This window comes from Hyalella azteca, unplaced genomic scaffold (genome assembly GCF_000764305.2).
Source record: "Hyalella azteca isolate HAZT.00-mixed unplaced genomic scaffold, Hazt_2.0.2 contig10368, whole genome shotgun sequence".
NCBI classification, from domain to species: domain Eukaryota; kingdom Metazoa; phylum Arthropoda; class Malacostraca; order Amphipoda; family Hyalellidae; genus Hyalella; species Hyalella azteca.
Window position 1 is genome coordinate 24,030 of NW_025940410.1, and position 24,637 is coordinate 48,666.

General features: G+C 38.4%; 1 protein-coding gene across 1 annotated transcript in view; it reads left to right on the top strand.

Annotated features, from left to right (window-relative positions):
- Positions 1–24,637, top strand: part of LOC108665564 — a 61,804-nt gene that overhangs the window by 11,169 nt on the left and 25,998 nt on the right. Inside the window, exon 2 of the mRNA XM_018152336.2 lies at positions 22,989–23,703. Coding sequence (XP_018007825.1) covers positions 22,998–23,703 — 706 coding nt within the window. The 5' untranslated portion in view covers positions 22,989–22,997. The remainder of the gene's footprint in view (positions 1–22,988; positions 23,704–24,637) is intronic.

Below are 24,637 nucleotides of genomic sequence, written 5' to 3' on the forward strand. Positions count from 1 at the left end.
GCGGGCGCTACAATCTTTTGTTGCGCAGTAATCGAATTCCAACAGCGCCTCAACAGACGCATTGTCAAGCTGCTGTCTGGCTTTGCAGTTCTCACGCCGACAGTGGCCGTTTTTTTTATAAATCGAGCTTTTCTTTTGTAAATTTGTATTTTTACCTTAATCGCGATCATCCATCCGAAGTAGTTACTTACTCTTGTAATCTCAATATTTTACGAGTAATGTCTAATTGCATTCTGTTTGAATTTTTGTCTTTATCAAGTTTTATATAGTCAAGCTCATTTTTTTATTGTCATACTCTCGAATATTTAGTTACTGAATTCTATTCTCACTTCTATCATCTATTCAAGTATTTGTTTTCAGCGTAATTCGTCACCATTTTAATTGATCCTGTAATTATTTGGTTGATTAGCCCTGACTGTCATTCCAATATTTCATTGGATTATTCGTTTTTAAACGCTGTGTCCGTAATTTGCGTAACATTTCACAGTATTTGGATACCTTTAATTGTAATATTTTTATTGGCTTGTGAAGTTTTAGGGCCTAAGTAGGAAATTACTAAGGTTCTCTGGGGATATTAGACGAAGGCCAGAGATGTATGAAGGCTGCGGTAGTCCAGTCCCCTGCTTCTATACAAGCCGTTCGACCTTACAGCAACTTGAAGTAATTAGGAGCCGCAGCGAGCTCTTTAGAGAGTCTCTATAGCTGCGGATAAAGAGTTTGAATACTTAACTATTCATGCGAATTTTCCCATCAACTTATTGTTCTGAAATTACAATCGTGATTAATAGACGTGGCCTACTAAGTTTGCAGGCACCTGGATAAGCGGTAGCGAATGCGTTTTGAATGCATCATAAAGTTTCAACAAACTTTTCTCCTAGACGGTATTAAAGGCTCATACAGTACGTGCATCGCCATCTAGATTAAATGTTAACCAAGCTCAGCAGTAATTTACGAACTATAATGAAGTCTACCATTCTACGGTGGCGAGAGTGACATGCTGAGAACGTGCGCTCTGTCCGGTGAAAACCCAACTTCCTTGGAGTGCGTCGAAGTTTTTTGGTAGACGTGCTCACGCTCACATTATGCACGCCATTTTTAAACAGTCCAGATTAATGCCTAATTTTTTAACACTTTTCTTCCTAGCGTTTTTAGAGTTATTGAGTTTCCTAGTTAAGAATTTGAACGATTAACTTCTCTAAAATGGTTTCGCGTGCTGTAAGCTCGAAAATTTATTTGGAACGTTGATTTGATTTTTCAGAATGGGGATCAGAAATAAATTGTCCAATTATTTATATATTTTGCTCTTATCTAAACAATAGTATTACTGAAATGAGGTCATCCACGGCTAATAGCGTTGCCCTAATGAAATTTTAGATTTTCAATGATGTATTGGTTATGTAACCCTCCTGGCAGAATGCACTTTCCGAGTGTGAAATGATTTCAACTTCACTTTTACTTCTTCGTAATAATGGCTTGCATAATCACAATCATGTGTTCCTTCGACTCCTTCACTGATAATTACCCATGCATGATTTGACATGATGACATGGAAACTGCAATTTCTGATTCATGGAATGCAGCTGACAATTGAAGAATAGTTGAAAAAAATATCAGCCTCATGGGGGCATTTTTTTAATAGTCGAGTTCATGACCTAGCGAGAAAGTTATTTATTTCAACATTTTCGAATGTCGTTGTCATGGTAGTAAGGGCCGATACAAATCTTTTAATGGGATATTCATTTTAGTCGCAGGTAAGTCTCGCTATTTTTAAATCTGGTACAATTTATATCATTCGTTTTTATTTTTTAAATACTTGATAATAAACGAATACTCTTGACTTGACTGTAAGAAATAGTTTCACGTTAAAACTTAGAAAATGCTACCATAGAACACCGAAGTTTATTGACCCGATTATGTCGGATTTCGGCTCTTCATTCATAATAAGATTTAATTGGTTTAATTACTTCAATTTTTTCTGAAATTATTCACTTTGGAAAGCCACAAAGCAGTTGTCTGCATGGGAACGTATTTTTTTTTTCTGCGGGTGCTCCTAAATCGACGACTCATCTCCCTTAGGACGGCAGGGCCCGTCTCTCCCTACATGGGTCACCGATTTCAGGTCAAGTCTTGACGTTGCACAGTTTCTTTGATAATATTCTAATTGATTCCTGACTAGCCATTAGCCCGCCTTCGTTAACAGAGGTCGCTTCGAACACGAGTTACTTGGCGAGGCTTTCGACACGCCGATCATTCGAGGCCTTCCGCCACCATCGCTTAAGATTAACCATTTTTTGGCTCTCAGACTCTCAGTACAGTGCGATATTTTTGCTTTGCTGCTGCACTCATCTACTAATAAATCGACCAACTAATAAATAAATGTACGATGTGTATTACTTATAACACGTCTTTGCCTGCCTTCAGGCAGATTTTCATGATTGCAAAAAATATTTCACTAGTCAGACGACTTATGAGGAGTGAAGTGTTCTCATGCATGTCCTTGGAACGCTGGAATCGAATATTCTAACGTGATGCAGAAGACGTATGTTATCATTATTCTAGGTATTAAAACATTCAAAGGCATGCTATTTGTACTGTGTTGTTAACAGTTATGCACAACTGAATCACTTATTATTCAATAAATATAGCATATATATTCCCTATATCTATTATATTATTATTATTATGTTATATTATATTATTATATTCGCTATATCTATTAGATATTGATATAAATGATTTTCCAAAAATAATTGACGAATATTTCTTGGCAACTGACGGTAGAGATTTTTTTCCGGCGTCCTTGAAAGATTTTATATCTTTTTCTAAGGCAGGTCCGCATATCCCGCGAGGTCAAGGAATAAGGAAGACGTGGATAAGAAGAACCTCGCTTACCTGTACGAGTATCTTAAATACCGACATGTTTTTTGGTCCAACGGTTAGTTTCACGTCCACTTGACAGTTAATTCTACTATTGAGAATCTAGAATTTTTAGACCTGCAGAGTACGCATGACAATTAGATCTTTAATATTATTATTTTTAATTTATTTGCGTGGCGCTTTAAAATCGTATTTTTTATTAGTCAATGTCCAACAGGGAAATTGTTGCGCATTAAAAAACAATTATTACCTGTCGGTCACGCTAATTTTCAAATTTTATTTAATCCTGATTTGTGTTAAATTATTCTTTCCCAACGCAAATGCAAAACAGCAGCATTTTTTATCGTATTTAATTACTGATGCCCGACGACCTTCTGCACGAAATGGAAACCCGGCGCGCGGGTGTTGCCCGTTAGCGTTAGGCCAGCAGTTTGCCAGGGGTCAGCGCGACTCTCGGGCGTCGCCCCAACCCATTATTTCTATTCAATATTCTCTTTTTGCACTTGGAAAATATATTCATAGGTAGTTGCCACGTGGAAAATATGACGTGGAAAATATTATTTTCACTTTTAATGAAAATATGATACAAAGTAACAATTAATTTGCGATATTATATTAAGATGTTGGAAAGACAAGTTGGCTGTATGGTGAAACTATAGTTTGTATTGAGTCTACTCTTTGATGATATGAAACTCACAATTTTTGGACAAATTCTAGCAGAATATTTGTCGAATTGAAAAGCGATTGAATGAATCTGTAATAAGAAAAGCGCTATACTACAGATTCATTTTGTTTCACCCATGAACTATCAGTTATGGGATTTGTTATTCGGTCGTGGCTCGTTTCTGACGCAGTGTTTTATATCAATTGCCACTGGCATTATAATTCATTTTTTACGTTCAGTCGAAAGACATTGACCGGCATCAAGAGTTTGATGCATTAAATCGTTATTCGAAAAGTTGGACTGCCATTGTTCTGTTTACAATAAAACTGTCTTTCGGTTTAACCGCTCTAAAAGCAGGCGGTCTTCAAGCACTATTAGCTTAAGGTAACGCTCTACTAATTTTTTCTAGCCTGTCATGCGCTTCAATTCACACTCAAGACGCTGGCGCATAGTAATGAAGAAAAAGATCAGCATGAATTTATAGTATTCTTCCGTGATGATAATAAATTATGACAAGACCCAGAAACCACGTCAAGCGAGCCTTGTATCATCCTGGTCGCCTTATAGCAACGAAAAAGAAAATACTTGGTGAACTCAATTTATTTTCCAAGCAGCTAGCCTCTCGTTCAGTGTTGAGCACCGTAATAGTTACTGCGTGACGCTCTATAACTGCTTGTGTTCTGACTCTTCATGTCACCAGCACGTGACGTGTTACACTCCACCGGTTTGTCCGCCTCGTTCCCGGCGACTAGAGTTCCACCTCACCTTGTGAGTTGTGACGGTGAAGTCGTCGGACAGTGGCACAAGTGTTGGTCTTGCTGTGATCCTTGACAGAGATTTTTAATATCCGTCAGAACGGGCGAATATTCTTTATTGTCACTGCTGGTGCAATTATTTAGTTTTAACGCAATTAGTGCGAAGTGAAATTGCCTTCGGATTACGATGTGGCAGATAAAATATGTCAACGTACGTTGTTTTGGATACGTTATTGCGTAGTGCGTACGTTATACCGAAAATACATTCACAAGTATCTGCTGGTCGTATTTGCTGACGTTCACTGATGTAAGAAATATTTGAACTACCCTGTAGGATTGCCGTGAAAATAACGGCAAATGCACATTGTAGAACATAAAAAATTAATCAGTTTAGGTTATAGAGATGGCAGCGTATGGGATAGTTACTTATCGCGCGTTGCTGTTTCCAAACTTGGTGCCTCTAACCTCGTTCTAAGGTCATCAACACTTGTAAATCCCGTTTTTTTGTCGTTTATATCGGCTAAATAAATTAGTTTATTCGCTTTAAAATTTTGGATTTAGACCTTTTTGCCAGTGTTGCTTGTGCTCCGGAGCGCTGAGGTTTCATTGGCGTGACGCATGGCGCGATGCGGCCAATTGTCTCGTTGTTAGTGACAGCTTCACTGTATGTAACACTCTCTCCTTTTAGTGCATTGCGTAATAAGTTTATTGTTTTCTCACGGCTTTATGTTACATGACACAATATATCTTTCTCTATAAGATTCAATCATGGTTCGTTGCGAAACCTTCCCTCCTAAAAAGACAAAATTACCCATGAACATTACCAACACGTCGCGCTCCTGCTCATGACTCGCGTTTGTTAAGGTAATTCTTTGACACGCATTTAACCATTTAAATTTGAATGTAAAAACTATTAAACTCTTCTATTCGACTGAAAAATTTTTCGCACCCACTGGCAAATCTATGATGCTCGATCCTGAAGCTCTTCTCTTTACTGCCGGTGTATAATTGAATTTATAACATGAAAAGAATAATTTTTAATTTAGAGCTTCAATAATATATAATTTACATAAACTTTTGTATAGTTTGAATTTATTTGGTATAATCCTTTTAGCCTCTTCTACATTGGAATCGCAATTTTGAAGGAGGTATGCTAACAGTCGAACGGGAAATAAAACATTTTTTTAGCTTAATTCGGTGTTGTAGCCACTGTTAATGTTCTTTTCGGTGTCTACCATCCTGGAATTATTTAATTGATCCACTACCAGGGAGCAAACCCCATCCGGGGTTAATGATATCTTCCACATCTACAACAGTGACATGCCTCGGCTGCTCCAATAAACAGAGTTTTGAAGCCCTCATCAGAAACTAGCACGATTTTAAGTTTTTCTTTATATTTGCGAAATCTTTCGGGGCCCCCAGGGCTCGCTGTCTAGCTGTTGTTGCTGCCATCGCTGCACGACCCGACAAGCCCTCGTATAATGCCACTCGATTTTAACTATCTCTCCTAACGATGGCTGCAAGTAATTACGTGTGATGAAACGATCTTATCTCCCCCTTTGTTGCAGTCTGCCCTAGCTAATTTTCGTTTACTTAGTGACGCAAATCTTCACATCCCTTGTGACTTTTATTTGATCAAAGGATTAATATCAAAAGTGAAATGTTGAGTGTCCATCTTCCAAGTAATATTTGTTCATTTTGATGCACTTATAAGCCTAGTGAGTAATAAATGAATATACGGATCTTCTATTGCGAGTAATATAAATGTGCAGAAATATTTTTATTCAAAAGTATTCCTAATAATAGGTAAATAACGGGAATAAGGCTTCGTTGTCTCGAGAATCGTTTTTTGGTATTTTTAATCCAATTGTAATTTGGAGGATTGAAACTTATTTGAATTTGTTGCTTCTATCGCTCAATTGGGCACGAAAAGTTATTTATTACGATTTTTTTCTGCGTTCTCGTTCGTTTTTCCAAGCTTTCTGGAATCACATGTTATTATAATTGCCTCGCTCAACAAAGCAGCCATGAGATCAGCTGTGACGAACTTCGTTCAGAATCTCGTGCAGCGTGAGGACATTTTCTTTCTATAATTAATTATTGTCAGAAGATTAGTGCGTGAAAATATCCATTACTATAAAACACAACTTTCAGATAGCCTTGCTCAATTTAGCCTTGAATATTATATATTTTGAAAGTTATTCGAAATAAGGTTATTTGTGTGACCTTTAATGATATCTGTTACGCATTACAAGCTTTATCATTGTCGTGATGAGCTTTCAGAACGGCAGTCGAGGTAATTCCTTTGATACACGCAATCCTTTGAATGCTCGTGTTTTTCAGGTGTCTCGATTGTACACAAACTGTTGGTCCAAATCACATAGTTATCGTTATAAGTGAGTCGTTGACTGTTTATTAATACACGGCCTTATTGAAATGAAATTATTCATCTCATCAGAACTCATCATTTTGGTTGTAACGAAAACCAGAGCGCGAGGGAATTGCGCAATTCATCCCAATGAGTTGCTATGTTCGGGGATGTCTCGCGCACATTGCAGAACTTCAAGTTTTGAATTATTTGGTTCCAGAATCAGTTGTTCCTGCCTAACACTTGGCAGATCATCAGAGTGTTTCTATTAGATTTGTACGTGTGCATGCAAATATTTAGGGAATTTTGCTCTTCATTAGTTTTTCGCGTTGCTTGGTTTCTTGGTATGAAAATAACCAGAATTAATATTTCCATCCAAAGTGGAGTTTAAAAATGGATTTCTAGTATGAGGCTAGAGAACGAATAGGAATAAAATTATGGGTAATGTGTTTCCTAAACTTATCCACTACAATTCTACCATTTATTCAAACAGCTAGTTTATGTAATTATAATTTATATTTGAGACCCATGGATATTGGATTATGAGATGTCTGCTTCGAAGGAAATTTTTCCTCCAAATCCATCATACCTTAAACTTGGGTACCATCAACATACCTTAGTTATTTACAATTTACCATAAACATCATTAGAATTTACCACAATCCAGTGAGAATTTCTTCATTTACTAACAGACTAAATCTTTTTCTTTTTCTTTATTTGAGTTCGTGGCTCAAGCGCGTGCTGCTGAACCTTTTTCCAACTGCTCTTCCAATCTCGGCTTAGATCAGAGGGATCCATTCAATTGGCCGCCATAGAGGAAGTATTTTGGCCTGAGGATGTGGTACAGTTAGTGCAGCAAATAGGGTCGTTTTTGTTGTTGACTTGGCAGTAGTTTGGCTGCAGGCCCGCTGGCGGTTGCAATGAAAGGATATCTTGTGGGTAGCTCCACCCGAGGCGACCGCAGTTGATGCAGATCCTGCATGTCAAGTGGGGCACATAACATTGCTGTCTATCTGTTCGTATCACTGCTTAGAGTTCTTGCCAAAGAGTGCACCTAAAGGCATCATTGTTATTCACATGTCATGTTATGTCCAGGCTGCGACAGAACCGCTTTATAGTGTTTGTTGTTTAGCGTGACTTTGAATACATCAGATGCTCAATTTCAAATTTGTGACGGATATGTTTTGTTCTAGATTTTAAGAACAGTAAATTGATAACAACAGTAGATCAAGAACAACAGTAGATTGCGAATAACAATAGATTGAGAACAACCGTAGATTGAGAACAACAGTAGATTGAGAACAACAGTAGATTGAGAACAACAGTAGATTGAGAACAACAGTAGATTGAGAACAACAGTAGATTGAGAACAACAGTAGATTGATAACAACAGTAGATTAGAAGCATCAGTAAATAGATTGACACCATGTCAGCTATTAAGCACATGCCCTCAGGTCGCACTTCTCACGAGCAGGTTTTGTTTGATGCAAGAACATCCCTCGTGCGCTCGATCAGCGGCGATGACTTCTCGTGCTGCACGCACACGCACAAAAACGTGTCTGTCTGTGTCATGCAGCTCTGTGTTATGTTTCATCTCTAAAATCAACTCTAAATTTCGCTAGAAATTTTAGTCTATCTCATGGAATGTTTCTTGAACTGTGTTACTTTTGCACGAACTATTCGAACCTGACTCTATACTAATAAAGAATTGTATCATTTTTAAATTGGTGAAAAACTTTTTTGTCTACGGAATTAAATTGCGTGGCCATGTGGTGGCACCAATTTTCGTCAATTTCGGCGCGATTTAAATTAGAAGTTTGCGAGCGTAAAGCTCTTTGTGGCGCTGCCATCATCATCAATGACATCAGCGCCTCTACTTTAGTTTCGAAAATGTTGTTTCAAGAGCCTGTAAAAATGTTCTGCTTTCACTTTGAATGACCTTACATCTTGCTTGGATATGTTAAAAGGTATTGTAATATTTTAAATCAACACCCTTTCACAATCCTTATAAACATTTGTCACATTTTATTTATTTATGTGTTTAACATTTGATTCGACTCTATCATACTTATCGTGGTTACTAACTAGGCATGAAAGTTTATTCTTTGTGAGAAAATAGTATGGCATGGCAAAAATGTGAATAATGAATTGGATCAATATTGAAATAGATTTTAAACTGCTATATAAATTTAGCTTAAAGGACGCAAAATATATTTCCACTCAAACTTCAAAACATTAAAATTGAGGTTCAATGTTCTATGCAAAGTGTGGGATTGAACGTGCATTTCTTTAATTTGTATGGATTAGCTTCATTATTACTAACCGTATTTGAGATAAAGTTGTTCTTAAATTGCAGGGATACTCTGTTTTAAACTGTGCACTCTGGTTATGGTTTGATAATTATATACATACATTTAAAATTCATTATTTATGAAGAGGAATGAATAAAAATAAGGCATTCAGTCTACATTTTTTGTTCGATTTAGAATATTAAGGCTGAGGAACAGCTATGAGTTCTTCATAGCTTGCGTTGACTATCGAATTTAACTTGTGTTCAATATCTTTGTTCTGCACGTAATAACGATTTACTGATGGTATAACAATTTCAAGGATGAAAGAAAATAATTTTGGTAGTGAATAGAACACAGCCGTTAAAATTCGAATTTGCGCGCAGAATTCGAGTAAAAATCTTTTCTTCCTTGAAATCTTTTCCCGTGAAATATTTTATTCCCTGAATAATATGTTATTGGGATGGAATCTGCTGAAAAATCCAACGGCTCACGACCTATCTCGCATGAAATTTTTACCGAAACCTTGCGGCAGTTATTAAGAAATACAGACTGGGTCATTCGGCCTTTTGACATTTTGCTTTCCACCTGAGAATTATATATTTAAAAGATTCTTTCTTATTCACTAAGTTAAAAAATCAATTCATTTAATTCGTAGGATGAGCAATAAAATAGATGGGAACATTATTTTGATTGGAAAAGCATCATATCACCACGAAGGGCGTGTTATGACTGAGCGGTAATCGAGTGGGTTACAGTTACGCGCATATTTATTGGCAACACGCTTAAAAATATTTAATTTGAGAAATATAATAATTTGAAGCATTTATTGCAATTTCTGCAATTATTTTCAGTTAAATTGAACAAAGAACATCTAATTACTGTGCATAAAGGATAGTAAAACGTTAGATCTTTGTTGTATATATATATAATAGAAAAACACCAAAAGCAAAAGTAATGGCAACATTTTGAAAAAAATCATATAAATTGTTGGCAACTCTAAATTAATGCTTTGTGTGACCTCCCTTGGCAGCAATGATAGCAGACAGACGCTTATTGTATGTTTCTACGAGGTGTTGGCATGTTTTAGTAGGAATCTTGCGCTACTCTTCCATGGCAAAAGTCTTCAATACTTCGATGTTGCTGGGGCTTCTTTTATGAACACGCCTCTTGAGTTCCCTCCTTAAATTTTCAATTGGATTTAAATCTGGGCTTTGGGAAGGCCATTCCAACACTCTCAATTTCTGTGTAGCAAAATATTTCTGTGTTGATTTGCTTGTGTGCTTAGGGTCGTTGTCCTGTTGAAAGACAAATGCCCGTCCAAGATGCAGTTTTCTTGCTGATTGCTTAATATTATCAGTTAAAATGTGTTGATACCCTTCAGAATTCATGATGCCCTCTATCACATAAATATTCCCAGTACCTGCAGCAGCAAAGCATCCTGACAACATGATGGACCTACCACCATGCTTCACAGTAGGTAGAGTGTTCTTTTCCAGCAGAGCTTCACCAGATTTCCTCCATACAAAGCGGTTGTCATTCACACCAAAAAGTTCAAGCTTTGTCTCGTCCGACCACAATATATTATTGAGCTCTGCTTGAGTAGCATCGATGTGCTTCCTAGCGAACTCCAAATGCTTCTCCTTGTGAATTGGCTTCATCCTTGTTACACGCCCGTGAAGGCCCTCACGGTCCAGGTAGCGTCGCACTGTTGACACATCCACAGTTTTTCCAGTACTAGCCAGATGTGATTGCAATTCCTTGGAAGTGATCTTCGGGTCCTTATTTACTATTTTCATGCAGGAACGCACATCTCTTTCGGTTAATTTTCGATTACGACCGGTTCGTGCTCGATTAGCAGTGGTCCCATCATTCCTGTACTTGACAATAATATTACTTACTGATGAAATTTGAGCATTCAGAGTTGATGATATTTTTCGATACCCATTTCCTTTGTTGTGTAATTCAACTACACACTTCCTTATGTCCTGTGAGTATTCAGAATTCTTCGCCATAATTGAATTTAGGAAATTTTGGAGATGTGTTTATACGACTGCTTCCAACGACTATCCGAGCAAGTGCAAACTTGGCGTATAGGTTTATAGTACAGGCACATAGTGTTTTGGAATGTTTTGCAATGTTGTAGAGTCATCCTCAGATCAACCTAGAATATTCTTAATCAACACTGATGAGTTAAATTGATTTTATGTAAAGGTTGCCATTAATTTTGCACGCGGAAAATAACGATCAATTTACAAAAGAAGATATACCTGAAAATATTAAATGAATAATATATTTTCAAGGTACGAAATTAGTTTACACGATTACAGGCTAGCATTTTAATACAAGCACACTAATACTTCATCAGTATCTTGGACATAGGTGCAATATTTAAATTTGAACTTGAATGTTGCCAATAAATATGCGCGTAAATGTATGTTACGGAGGTTGAGAGTTAAACCTCGATATTCCTGTTGAAAATTACAGTTTAAATGTAGACGAATGATGCACAATTATTGTGGGACAGTGAGCAGCGGGTCAAGTAAGGCCTGTCAGTGTGGGTGGGCGGCCACATGCAAACTCGTCTTTCCAGTACTGCAGTCGGGCGGGCCAGCACCCAGGCACTCGCGGTGGTTAGGTCCACGTTTCACTCTCGATGCAGAAGTGAAACTTAAATGCAGTGTGCTGTGGATTCCAGCTGAATTTATCACCCCTCCAGGGGCCGTCGATGAACAGGTTTTCTCGAGTATGTTACCGTAAAATGTAATTCATTTTTTCTCGTTCGTAGTTTTTTCTCGCATAGAATTTAAAGCTGCCGTCTGCGATGATTCGCAATTTTCGCTCTTCAATGCCAAACTTCGAAACTTTTAAAGATGTTAAAATCGGCCAGGTTCGTATCTCTGATTAGCTGGCGCTCAGTCTTAGATAGACTGCGTGCCGTTGTCTCCTCGTGTTAACTTGCCTGCTTTTCTCTCCTCGTGTCTGAGGCTGTCACGGTCGCCCTGTCGCTCGACAGCTCCTCTAGCCACGCGGCCTTCCCGACAGCTAGCAGGATGTGGAGGGTGGTGTATGTCTTTTGTCACTTGGCTTTCCCGAACTTGAATCAGAATGGTACTGGAATATAAAGCTGGCACTTGCTCGGAATTTTTTTTTTAATTTACATTTCTTCCAATGATTGATGCACGATCTGCACCCCTTCTTAGTTCGTGTTGTAGTTGATGGTATAGACGTGGCTGATGCGTGAAATGCCCGGCTGACGCAAGCCCGTGCCGATAAAAAAATTAATGGTCGTTAAAAATCGTCCCATGTCATTGGCTCAGAACCCACTTTTTCGTTAACATTCCCAGGTATCAGGTTTTATGCTTCTCTCTTACAACTAAATTTAGGCTACCATTGAATAGTTTCTACTTTTCTGTTAAAGTTCAAGCAATATTGAGCCCTGGTGATCGAAACCATCGGAGAGTGGAATGAAATTGTTGATGGTTCAAAATTATTGAGCATTTCATGCTGATTATACGAGTATTTTATTTTTGTTCTTCCAGAATTAATTTACAATTTTTTAATACGCTTATTATCGCGAAAAATCATGATAAATATAATATTTGATCACATGAATGTGAAAGAAAAGGAGATTTTTAGAAAATTCACCATATTTTCATTGAGAGCGATAAAATATTATTATTCTGTATAATAATATTCTTATATTATTATAAAATATTATTTTCTCGATATATTGTTTGCTATTAACTTCTATATGAGTTTACAAACTGCATTGCATTTCTAACTGCCAAATCCATGAACTGAAGGCTGCTATGTAAGCCGGTTTAGGAGAACCTATACCGTTGAGTAATTGGATCTTCCTAATAACATAAGATTTATAAACGAGGGCGTCTTCTCTCTCCTTAGTTTCTTTGAATAGAATGATAAACGTCTTTAATTTAAATAATTTGTCTTCCATTAATTCCTCTCGCATTTTCTTTGTTTATATTCCTTTTATCGTACTACAGTCGTAGTGTTAATATAGTGAGATGCGCATTGACCTCGTGGCCTTTATTCTGGGCGATGAGCGCGTGTTCATTCATTACCTAACCTTGTGAGCGTCCCTCTCAGCTGTGGATAAAGCACCGTCGTGTTGCCCGCTGTATAAGTGCCTTCCTGGCAACGTTCCGGTGGTTGCACACACGCTAAGAGGCTTGACCTTCATTTCCTAAACTGCATGACGAGGACAACCTACCTTTCTGATTGAAAAAGCGTACCCAGTTGACGAATCCCGCTGCATGCTTTCGTGTTAAGTATTATTCGGCTCCACATAGCGAGGTTTCTTATAAAATCTGTTTTTAGGTTGCTTGCAAACCAATTTTTGCATGCGAACTTGTTTGGCTAGCAGTTCCACGAGGATCTTGTGTTGCCAACCTGATATTAGAGCTGCAGTTCCGCTTGCAAAACTTGCATGATACTGTTCAGTTGCTCTAAATTATGTGAAATGAATGAAATCGGGGTTCTCGGGATTGATATTGCATAATATTAAAAAAAATTTTTTTAAATTTTATTTACTGCTATCATAATAATGTTCAAACCTCAATTTTTTTCTAAATGAATTTCTTCATATAAATTGAATGCTAGATTTCCTTGTATTTTCTGTTTTGCAATGCCATATGATTCCATTGCTAATTTGTTTTTATTTTGGTAGTTTTCCAATAGTATTGGTCCTTATTATACTGGTATTCTGATATATTATCTTATCCACAAAACTTAGCGGCATATTACTTGGGAAAGAATTTTTTCCAAACCTTTGAACCATGATTCATGGATAAATTGTGGTGGAGTAGTTTAATTAAAACATTTAAATTTGATTTGTACTTCGCTCGCATAAAATTTTTAAAAATGAAACCTGAAAGTTTCACTTGAATTTCAAAATTGGATTTATAAATAAGTTCTGTGCTAAATGTTGGTTCGAACTTTCTATATTTAATCAACAACTATTGGCGGTACTTTGTCCCGACATGAAATGCCTTAGTTTGTAAAATTACCATCGGGATAAAGGAAAGCGGGATTTTTCAATGGTAGGGATTAATTCTATCACAATCACCGCCGGGATAAGCTCTCAGTGTGTAAAATATTTTAGAAATTTCATGCGATTGTCTGTTCGCGTGTTTAAAGCTTGCTCTGGGAATGTAAGGGTTCCAGCGCCAAACGACTATACCTACTGTATTCAGGATATGGGATTCTGTTTTAACTGGTGAGATCCTGTGGCATCGCAAAATGGAGTAGGATGTAATAAATTTACATTGAATTAAATTTAGATTTATTTAAATTTATTGCGAAATAATACTTGTAACTCACTGGTCATTTCAAAACCGAAGCTTAATCATTTTTAAGTACGGATTTGAACATGTCTTACTCTATGAAACATTAATTTAGTTTAGGAATTATTACGATATTTTGAAACAAGTTTCGATTACGGGATTCTCAATTCTCAGGGGCAATTTATCTCGAGCCACGGTCGCTTACTCTTTATGACGGATCAAATGATTACATCATTTAGTTCTAATATGACTTGTTGGGCGCTTCTATCTACTGCCTAGAGCCTCACTGCGGTGTAGCTAGACCACAACTTCTGGCTGGCCGGTCGCCTGCGCCACCGGGTCTCTACTACCGGTACTGAAGACGTAACTAAAGCGCATCTACCAAGCGACACGCATTACCCTCAGGGCAAACTGATGTAAGATGCTTCTGCTCGCAGCTCGCTGATAGTGATAGGATGGGGATGGAAGGTCGGGGATTTTGCTCGGGACACGTAGAGCCGTCGCTGGAAGGTATCATGTGTGAACTCTCTTCCGCTCAGCTTTCTCAGCATAGCGAACAGCCTCTTTCCTGCCCTACTAGATTCCTCTTGAAGAAATGGAACTATGGTCACAGCCCTGTTGCCAAATGAAGGTATTCTGCACCCTCTACCCTTCTCATTCTGCACCGTGTCCTCCAACATGTTTCTCGTGAAGATAAAATATACATGTAAATAGAGGCCGCCAGCGCGCTCCTCCATACGACAAAAGACGAGCACACAGCGTGAGTTACGTTCGCACAAGCCAAGCCTCAAGCTTGCCTTGAGTTTATCACACAGGACGCAGTGTTATTTCAGTTTTCAGCAAAAGACAAACCCTTAGAATGCTTCGCGCTACAACACGTGACAAGCTTTTAGCATATATCTCGTGTCACTCGTGTGCGATGCAACGCATGTAGGTTGACTCCTTAGTTTGCTCCTCGACTTGACGAACAGAAGTGGTCGCTCCCATATTTGTCTGACGGTGGAGTGATGCAGCTGGGGACTCGAGCGCTGCTGACAGTGGTGGTTGCGGCCAGCTGAGTGATGCAGCTCAAGATTTCAGCGTGCTGCTGACCGTGGTAGATGATCACCCCCGCGCGGTTCACGATGGTGCCAACCAGCTGCTTGATGCAGCGGAAGACTCCCGCGCGCCGCTGACTGTTGTGGTAGCCAGCATCGAGCTGCAGCTGCGCAGCGGCGACATGTCGTCAGCTCCTGCTCGACACGGGTCACGGAGCACGCGCTCAGCTCCAGCTCTTCAGGCAACGAGCGTGCACTGTAACCAACAATCTTAAACGAAAACTGAAACAGCGACTTAGCTTGAATTTTTCTTCCCTACTCACCGTGTCTTTTAGTGCGTTTTCCTTTCTTGCGTCGTGTCGAGCTCAGTGTCACGACGTTTGTACCTTGTCCTCAATAATTATTTCACTTTGGCAGTATGGTGCTATAAGACTCATCGTCCGCAATGTAATTTACTGTCAATTGTCAGCTCGTTCTGCTCCCTCGCTAATGTTCGATCTCCACAGGTCCTGGAGGTCCTGACATGGCAGGACTTAAGTCTACGTTACCGACGTTAACTGAAATTCCCAGCGAGTAGAATTGCTGGATCACGTGCATTTTGAATCTTGCAGAAATTTCTAGTTAATAAAGGGTTTTTAACGCCACTTGATTAGCTCGGGAGGAAAGAAAATTCAGTGTGATTAATAATTTTTTGTGAAGTTTTTTTTTTTAATTATCCTAAACGTCAAACCAGTTTTTTTTCAAGATAATTGAAGCCATCCAGATAATCGATCTATTAAAAATGATTTTGAGGACAGACTTATCATCGATTATAACAAATAATTTTTAGATACTTTTTAAAAGAGTTATTCTGAAGAGTTCTTCATAAAAACTTACTAATAATCAAAATCGGCGAGATGTCAAGGTGTGGAGTTAGAAGGATGCTTGCGAGGTGGTCTTCAAATTTTCTTCTCGCCATCGACAGTCACGATCAAGCATAGGACGAGATATTATAGTCTTCCACTACGACGTCGAGGAATGTTTTTGGTAAAGGCAAAAATTAGCCCTGAATTGACAAAAACTTCTGCCGAGTGCGATCTTGAGCTCAACCGACTTCTTCGTTTGTTGGATTAAAAAATTTTATTGATAATTGACGGTGTAATTTGCATAGGTAAAATTTAGTTTCATCGAAATCTGCAATAATTTAGTTTTTATCGCCATCTTCAAGTCACTTCTTCCGATGCATCTTAGAAGTGGAACTCTATTTGATATGATAAACACGTGTTACGTCGTTCTACCAGATCTCATCGAAACTTGATATATAACTTCCATGTCGAAGGTTATTTTGATAACGAAGACGTGCACTGAAGCTCGTCTGAAGATAGACGTTGTGACACAGTGAAAGTGTTGCAATGTCGTGCTGATGATTGTTCTGCTCTTCATACTTGGCTGATTTGCAGCATTGATAAGCTTATAGTTTTTTCTTGTCTCGAACTTGAGTTGCGATTCTAATCTACTGAAATAATATACTTCTCATATGAAATATTTTGTGTCATTAATTTGTTGTAGGTAATATTGGCTTCATATTATTTCTAGGTGTACATCAATGCACTTATAATTGTGAAGATTATTGGCCGTGATGCCACATCCCGATTATTCGCAACTTCAGTTCTCTCCCTCGCGAGTGTTGGCGGTTGAGTGTCTTTTAAGTGCACACTGTACACAGCCCGAGGAGCACAGTCGACGCCTTTAATTGTAGGCTCCACATTCCCGAAATATGTTTCTCTGTCGCCAAGCGACGGCTGATGCCCTGGCTTTCCTGACTGCCGGACGCTGCTCCTGCAGGCATCCGTGTGTCGCATACTTGAGGCACTCAGGCGTATACACCAGCAGAAAAACGTTAAATTTAGCAAACATTCTATTGAAAAAGGAATGAAAGTGAGAAGAATGAGTGTAGTGGGAAACGATCGATTGAAACCGCTACGTAGTTTCCCATTTTTTTTTATTTTCGCCTCGACTTGTAAAGTGATGCCAAATTAATGTGAACCGAAAATTTTTTCAATTTGCTGACAGAAAAATGTAAATGATAGTGATTAATTGTTGGTCAGAGAAGCTGTATAAACTAATTGCTTGCATTTAAGCCGTTATTTCTATGAATATTTGAGTTGTGTAGGTACATTTAATTTTTATTTATCCGCATCATTACTTAAAAAATTGAATTTAATTTGAATGCACTCTGAACTGAGTGCTGATGTGATTGAACTATTAATCAGATTAAAAAAACCTCATACAATCAACTATTTTAAGTGTGTATTCAAATATAAATGCTGCACGTGCGTATCCGTACAAATGCTGTACACGGGAAGGGATGAGGTGAACAGCTGTGCAGCAGATATGGCCGCCCCCGCCTGATATACTAGTGTCACTGCAACATAGCAGCAGACTTGCACAACACTGCTGCGCCCGTAGCCGTGCTACGCGCGGCTCTACGCAATGGCTCACTCCACATTGGTGGCTTTATTTCCTTGCTTCTGTTCCTGTGACAGAATATTAATTCCACTGTAAATAAAATGTATAAAAAAAATTTTTAAAGACCACGTTTTTCATGTGGACTCAAAAGTAGAAAATAATTTTTCGGCAGCTACTGATCTCTGTTTGCTTTCATTCTCTTGGTCTTTTGTATTTCAGTTAAAATATTTTACATCTAAAACGAAAAACATGGGGCGCATCTTCATTTAGGCATGCCTTAATTTCAATTTTGAATTCAACCACTATTTCTAATTATATCAGCAATACACTTATCAAATAACGTGCAACAAATTATTGATTATTGTATTGTTATCGGGAGCTGAGCTTCCCTAAAAGTTTCAGAGCGCTAGCTAATGGGAAAGTTGGTGAAATATCGATTGCAAGATTTGATCATCACAGACACGAAAGCGAGCTAAGAAAAACGTGGTAAAATAGACATATTTGTGTAAACTAAACGTCTTCTACCTTGATTGTTTCAAAACTTGTAGGAGCCACAAATAAAATTTGCCGCGCCAGTTTACAAACCAAAGAGTAGGTAATTAGGAGTCAGTACATTGTGAGATCGTAACCTCTGTGCCGGTCAATCGCATTTAAGATCTTTCTAAACAGGCGAGTTAATTCATGTCAATGATATACCGCCAAAACTTTTATAATTATCAATGTGGTTGAACGACGTAAAAAATTTCATTTTACCGCTCCATTCACCGGCAGTCAGATAAAATTTAGATTCTTCAAAATGAAATTGAATTTCATCTGAAAAATTGTACATTTAGATCGATTAATGATAAATTAAGTTCATGAATAACATGCTACGAGAAATGTGACGCCGTCAAGTACGGAGAGCGCGGCCGCGATGAAGACACAGCGCTCTTCGCCGCTAACGAAAGTAAACCTGTCACAGATGAGCAGATCCGGGGCACTTCTTGCTGCACATTGTCAGCTCACCCACAAGCCCCCAACCTGGACGTATCCACCTACGAATCAAAGAACAGCCGGTAGCCTTCACACGCTGCCTCACTGGTGTTACGTGAGCGATTTGTCGCATTTCTGTGTAGCAGCTCTCGAAGCCGAAGACTTGAATTGCTTCATTCCTAACAAACTTTGCTTTTTTAAGTTTTTAATAAACATAGCATTCATTCATCTAGGTTTCTTTCTTAACTGTTAAAATTTAAAACGAAGTAGTACAGCAAATGCAATTCATGTTTTAGAAGGAGATAACATTAGATGTATGGATGTTTATTCTTTGCCGGTCAGATTAACAATTAATTACGGAGCGGATTCTTCTAGCCAATGCTAAGCTTGTGTATCTAAAAGTTTTTTCTTCTTATATCGTCTTGTATTTTCTATGGTTAAAGGGCCTCTAGGTTACTACAATTTCATCATTATAGTTATTTTCTTGCGTTTATAAGGCGAAATAATGAGTTTAGCGTCTCATGCAGGTGACGCTACTGCACATGTATGAGACGCCACACCCGTATATTGTATCTCGTTCATAGAACAGAATAGCGCCAAGAGTCGCTTACATGAAGGATGTCTTTCTAGTGCCTAAGTTTGGTCATTACGTGTCTCTGAAGGAGCTGTCAACCTCGCATCACTTTCTCTTTACGAGCTCCAACACTTGCGTCGAAGACTCAATAACCGCACCCGTTTCAGCTCCAGCCATGCGACTTGAGGCGGCAACTTCTGCTTCTTAGTTCACACATGGTCATATTAAATTGAGTTATAAATTGATGACATTGAATTATGTATAAGCGACAAGCCCACAACCGCCTAATCGACGCTGATATCGTCGCCTTATCACCGCTTTAAGTATATTTATGAACTGAGTGGTGTAACAAATGATTCATTCTGCTGGAATATTTTACTTTGAAATCAATTTACCTGTGAGGACTTAATCCGCAACATTTTAGGGACGATGACTAGTCGAGATTTAGTTGATGCACAGAGGTTGGTCTCCAATCGTGATTATTTGAATAGTTTGCACAATGATTTACTGACATATTTGACTGAGAGAGATGGTTACTATTAAAATCTCAGTTTTAATGTATTAGGAATTTTTGTGCGTTTCCTTTGGCCATTAAGTATTAACGGATTCGCCCAGCTTTAGAATAGAATAGAATAGAATAGAAGTGTCGGCGTTGAAGAAATAGGCCCATGGCCTGTTGCCGATTCTTGAAATTTTCGTGACTTGATTCACAAGGGATCCGGCCTTTGGAACCCGATCTTTCCATAGCTGACGATTGATTGAGATAGCTACTGGACTTATTGCCTGGTCCGTAATTTGCTAGGCATTTCAAGACTGAACATATGCTCCTGCATAGCTTCGTCTAGTCTGTTTTTGAAGATGTTCATACTCGGAGCGTCAACGATGCTATCAGGGAGGCTGTTCCACATGTCGGTGACTCGAAGCGAGAAGAAATCACAACAGATTCCATTACCTTGCAAACGACACTTGTCAAACTGACAGGGCGATAGTTGCCCGGGCAGCTTTTGTCACCTTTTTTGAACGATGGTGTCACTTGAGCTTCTTTCCAGTCAGCCGGCAAAATTCCTTCGTTCAATGTTTTTCGAAAAAGTGACGTCAGAGGTCCGGCTAGGACAATTGCTAACTCTTTGAGTAATCTGGGGTGGAAGCCGTCTGGTCGTCCACATGACTTGTTTGGGATAGATAGGATCTGTTGAGGAATCTATAGAAAACGTTACAATTTTCATGTCTGTTAAAATTTTCATTGATAAAAAAGTTAAAAATCGGAAATGAGAATCAAAATTTATTATTTAAATATAACGCTTCCCTACGTTATCTAATGTCACAATGTCACAAAATTTCAACACTAAAATAAGTTTCCCAGGTATTATCCCGACTCGGTAAGAATCGTGAATACGCGCACTATCGGCTTCTATGTATTTTCGGTGCCAGGATTCCAACGCACAAACAAACTTTTACACACATAAGATTATTCGAATTGTCTGTTCTTCTTTCATTGTTAGTTTTAGAAGAAATTGCTTTCATATCCTCGTAACTGTCAATCACGAGCAGATGACGAACAAAGAACGTCGTATCCTACTATAGAACAATGACTGCCTTGATGTCGTCTTGGGTAACAGGGGAATTAAATCGTCGTATCGTCGATAATTTGCTTCGCTCCCATGCACCACAGTCAAACCTACCCGTCAATTGTCACACGGTGACAATTCCCGCAGCTGACTCGGCAAAAACAGCCCAACTCGGAAGAAAGTTAGAGGAAATCCTAGCCTAGGTGTTCTTGTAAGAGGTACTAGGACTTGCGTAGGGTGTGACCAATGATGATTAAATGACTTTTAAGGGTAAATGTCTTGAAAAATCAATAATTTCATTTATGTGTTTTTTTCTGTTTTCTTATAAATATAATATTAATTTGAATCGATAATTCAAATTACAGCGTCTTCATGTATTTCATTTTTCAAGTATTTTGAGATTTTATCATATCATGAGTGGGTATGGTTTTGATTCTTAACGTTCGATGTCAGAGTTAGAAGAACAAAATAGCTGTATCCATATGACCATACATTTTGATTTCCTAGTACTTGCATAATTAACGAAGCTATACAGAAAATACTAGTTCTTTCTGGAACAAATAGAAAATTGTCTGACAATGGGTTACTGAAGAAAAAAAGAGTTGCTAACCAATTGGCTGGCCGTTTCCGTTGCCGATCTCGTTTCAGCCGACGAAGGTTTTTTTTCATCCATACCGTCGAATGTTAATCAAACTTAACATTCGTAAAAAGTAATTTAAGTTCTATAAATGCCTAAAAAATTGTTGTTGATAAAATTCTATAAAGAGTGTTGTCTTTGCAGTTTCAATTGAGAGCATTTAAAATTTCGAGTATTTGTAGCGGATCTCGCTACATAAAACTAAATTACGCATGTCATACCTCGCTACATAGAACTAATTTTATGTAAATCATATCTCGCTACGTAGAACTAATTTTTATGTTTCTCATAATAACATTAATATTAATACTCTTTACAGTACTTTTATTACATTACTTTCACTTATCGTATTAATAAGTAGAAAATAATGTAATAAAATTATTTCTACTTGTTAATCCGATAAGTGAAAGTAATGCAATAAAAGTACTGTTAAGAGTATTAATATTAATATTAGTATGAGAAACATAAAAATTAGTTCTACGTAGCGAGATATGATTTACATAAAATTACTTCTATGTACCGACGTATAATATGCATAATTTAGTTTTACGTAGCGTGATCCGCTACACATTCACATCTCATTTTTAAACGGGCCTGGCTGATGTAGCTCCATAAGATTGGTTTCATCCGCATCATAGGAGGATGTTAATGCTTCTTTTCTTTTCTTTTTCATTGGGGAACTGTAGCGGCTAGGTATAATGTTAGTGTTAGTTAGTCAACTGGAAATAATTAGAATTAGAGTTGAATGTTACAATTAAAATTATGTCCAAAACTGAACGTCAACTTAGAACGCAACGTAAGCAATTAAATAACTACCTACGTTCCAACTTTTAGTATTTAAAATTCATTCAATCAGACCCTCTTATCAGAAAACGTACGAACGTATAGAAGTGCTTTTATGAGCTTAATGACTAGCTTGAATTAATTTGGATATTTCTACTTGTTAATAGTGAATCTATTTGAACTTGTAGCTATAGCAATGTACGCATGACTTGTTCATGCAGACACTGTTCAACTCCTGCATACAGCACAAGGTTGCAAGAAAAGCTTCTTCATTTTCCCAAATCAATTAGCCACAGACGCTTCAGAACCTTAGATTGGTAGGCTTCACGACTACTTGGATTGACTTGGACGTTTCTTTAATTCGCAAATCGACATTGCAGAATGCCCACAAATTTTATAAGCAATAAATTTATTGTAAACAATGCACGGATAAGTTAAATTCCGTTTTTTGTTGTGATTCTTCATTCTTATCAATATATCCAAAGTAAGATCAATTATTACATGCAAGTTTTCAATCTATTTTATTTTATTTTTAATCTATCTATCTATAATCTATTATACCTATTATAAGAACTTTAATTTTTTTATCATAAATTCAAAGAATGCCTTCTCGAACAGCTTTGAGAGGAGAGGATCTAGAGTTAGATTTTTATAATCAAGTTTAATCTTCAATGTTTTGACAACAATTATTTTGTTCTCTTTCATGTGGAGGTTGTGACGATGAAGGACAAGCGACGAGGAAGCGAGGACTGGTACCGGCCCTGGGTTATTCGGCCAGACTTACTCCGCGCTCCTGACCGCACGGTGCGGACCCCGACGGGGTTAGGGCGCGACACTGGCATCCCTAAAGGTCGGAGTTCTTCGTCGACGCGAATCAACGACATCGGCGCAAAACTTGATATTCTTGAGCGAGGGCCGACAGCTCTCAACCGCATGACTGCTGGCTACTCCCTCGCCAACCTCTCACAATTGACCGAAGATTTTCCGATGGACGCTACTGGTCGCTTCCACAGTCTCTGTTATACGCCCGAATTGTCACTTAATCGAAGTTTAGAAGACACTATTGAGGACGAGGAAGATGAAATTAGTCTTTTTTCTTTGCAACTTAGCCCAAGAGGGGATAAAAGTCATACTTCGCATTTTTTTGCCAAACAGAAGATTGTTCAGAAAACGCTTTCACTGCCGTTCAAATACTTTGAAAACGAGTGGAGTGAGAGCAACAAACATTCCTATAGCCTGGGACGTGAAGGTCGTTCATCAATTTTGACAAACAAGACTCCTAACCGGAGGCCACATACACGCCGCTGCCCCTCGCCGCACGCCAAGATCGCTAATGGCGTTTTCTTGCCTTCGGAAGCACGCGACGAAGCCGATGCTGTTTCGCTCAACAAACTCCTCAACTCCAAGAAGAAGGCGGCTTCGCTGGGTAAGTACAGACTTCATTTTCATGATAGCTTGAGATAGCGGTTGTGTTTCCTGTGACTGTGAATTTATAAAACCTGCTTTTCGAATAACTCCCTTTTACCTTCCCTAAATCCATGTTCCTCTCAGATAGCCCCGGTGAATTTATTTAGCAAATCTAGACTTGTTACGGTAATAAATGCTCGACCTTGGGAAGAAAGACTAGACGAAAACCGTGCTGAGCTGTGTTGCCTACACATGCCATCCTTGACCTTTCTTGGAAGTGCCGTTGCGGTATATGTGGGATAACCCCAAAACATAGCCTCGCCGCAGCGATTACGGTTATCTTACCAACCAAGGAAAGTTTGTCTCAGGAAAATGTTTCTAAGTGCGAGTCAACTCGTCCAACTTTGTCCACGTTGGAAATTTAATTTGTTGAGAAATTCTTCCTCGCGCATTCTTCAACTTCCTCCATCGTATCATGAAGCTGCCTTTGTCACCTGCTGCCGCCCGACTAGCGATCTCAATCTGCCCACATTGCTTGGGCAGGTTTTAAAATTCGAGCTCTGTTCAGAAATTTTCAGTACCGTACATGACTTCTGGTTCATCGAATATTCCTGCACTTATTATATTATTCACTCACATTTAATAATATTCGCGTTACAAATATCGAAATTAGCTTCAATCTAATTATTTCTTAGTCATCTTTATTCTGTGAATAAAAATTTACTGTGACGAACAATGCTTTATTTTGTAGTTGCGAAGACATATTGAGAATAAAATGCATTTAGCATTTACCGCATTGCTCTGCAAACTTATTAGTTTGTTCGACCCTGCATCGTCGTGCGGCTGACATTGATCAGCGTACGCGGTGCATTTAATCAAGTTGTCCTCCTCAAGACGGATCAGTGTTTCTAGCGGGGATTTTGCATGAGCTTTGCCGCGACAAGCTAACGAGC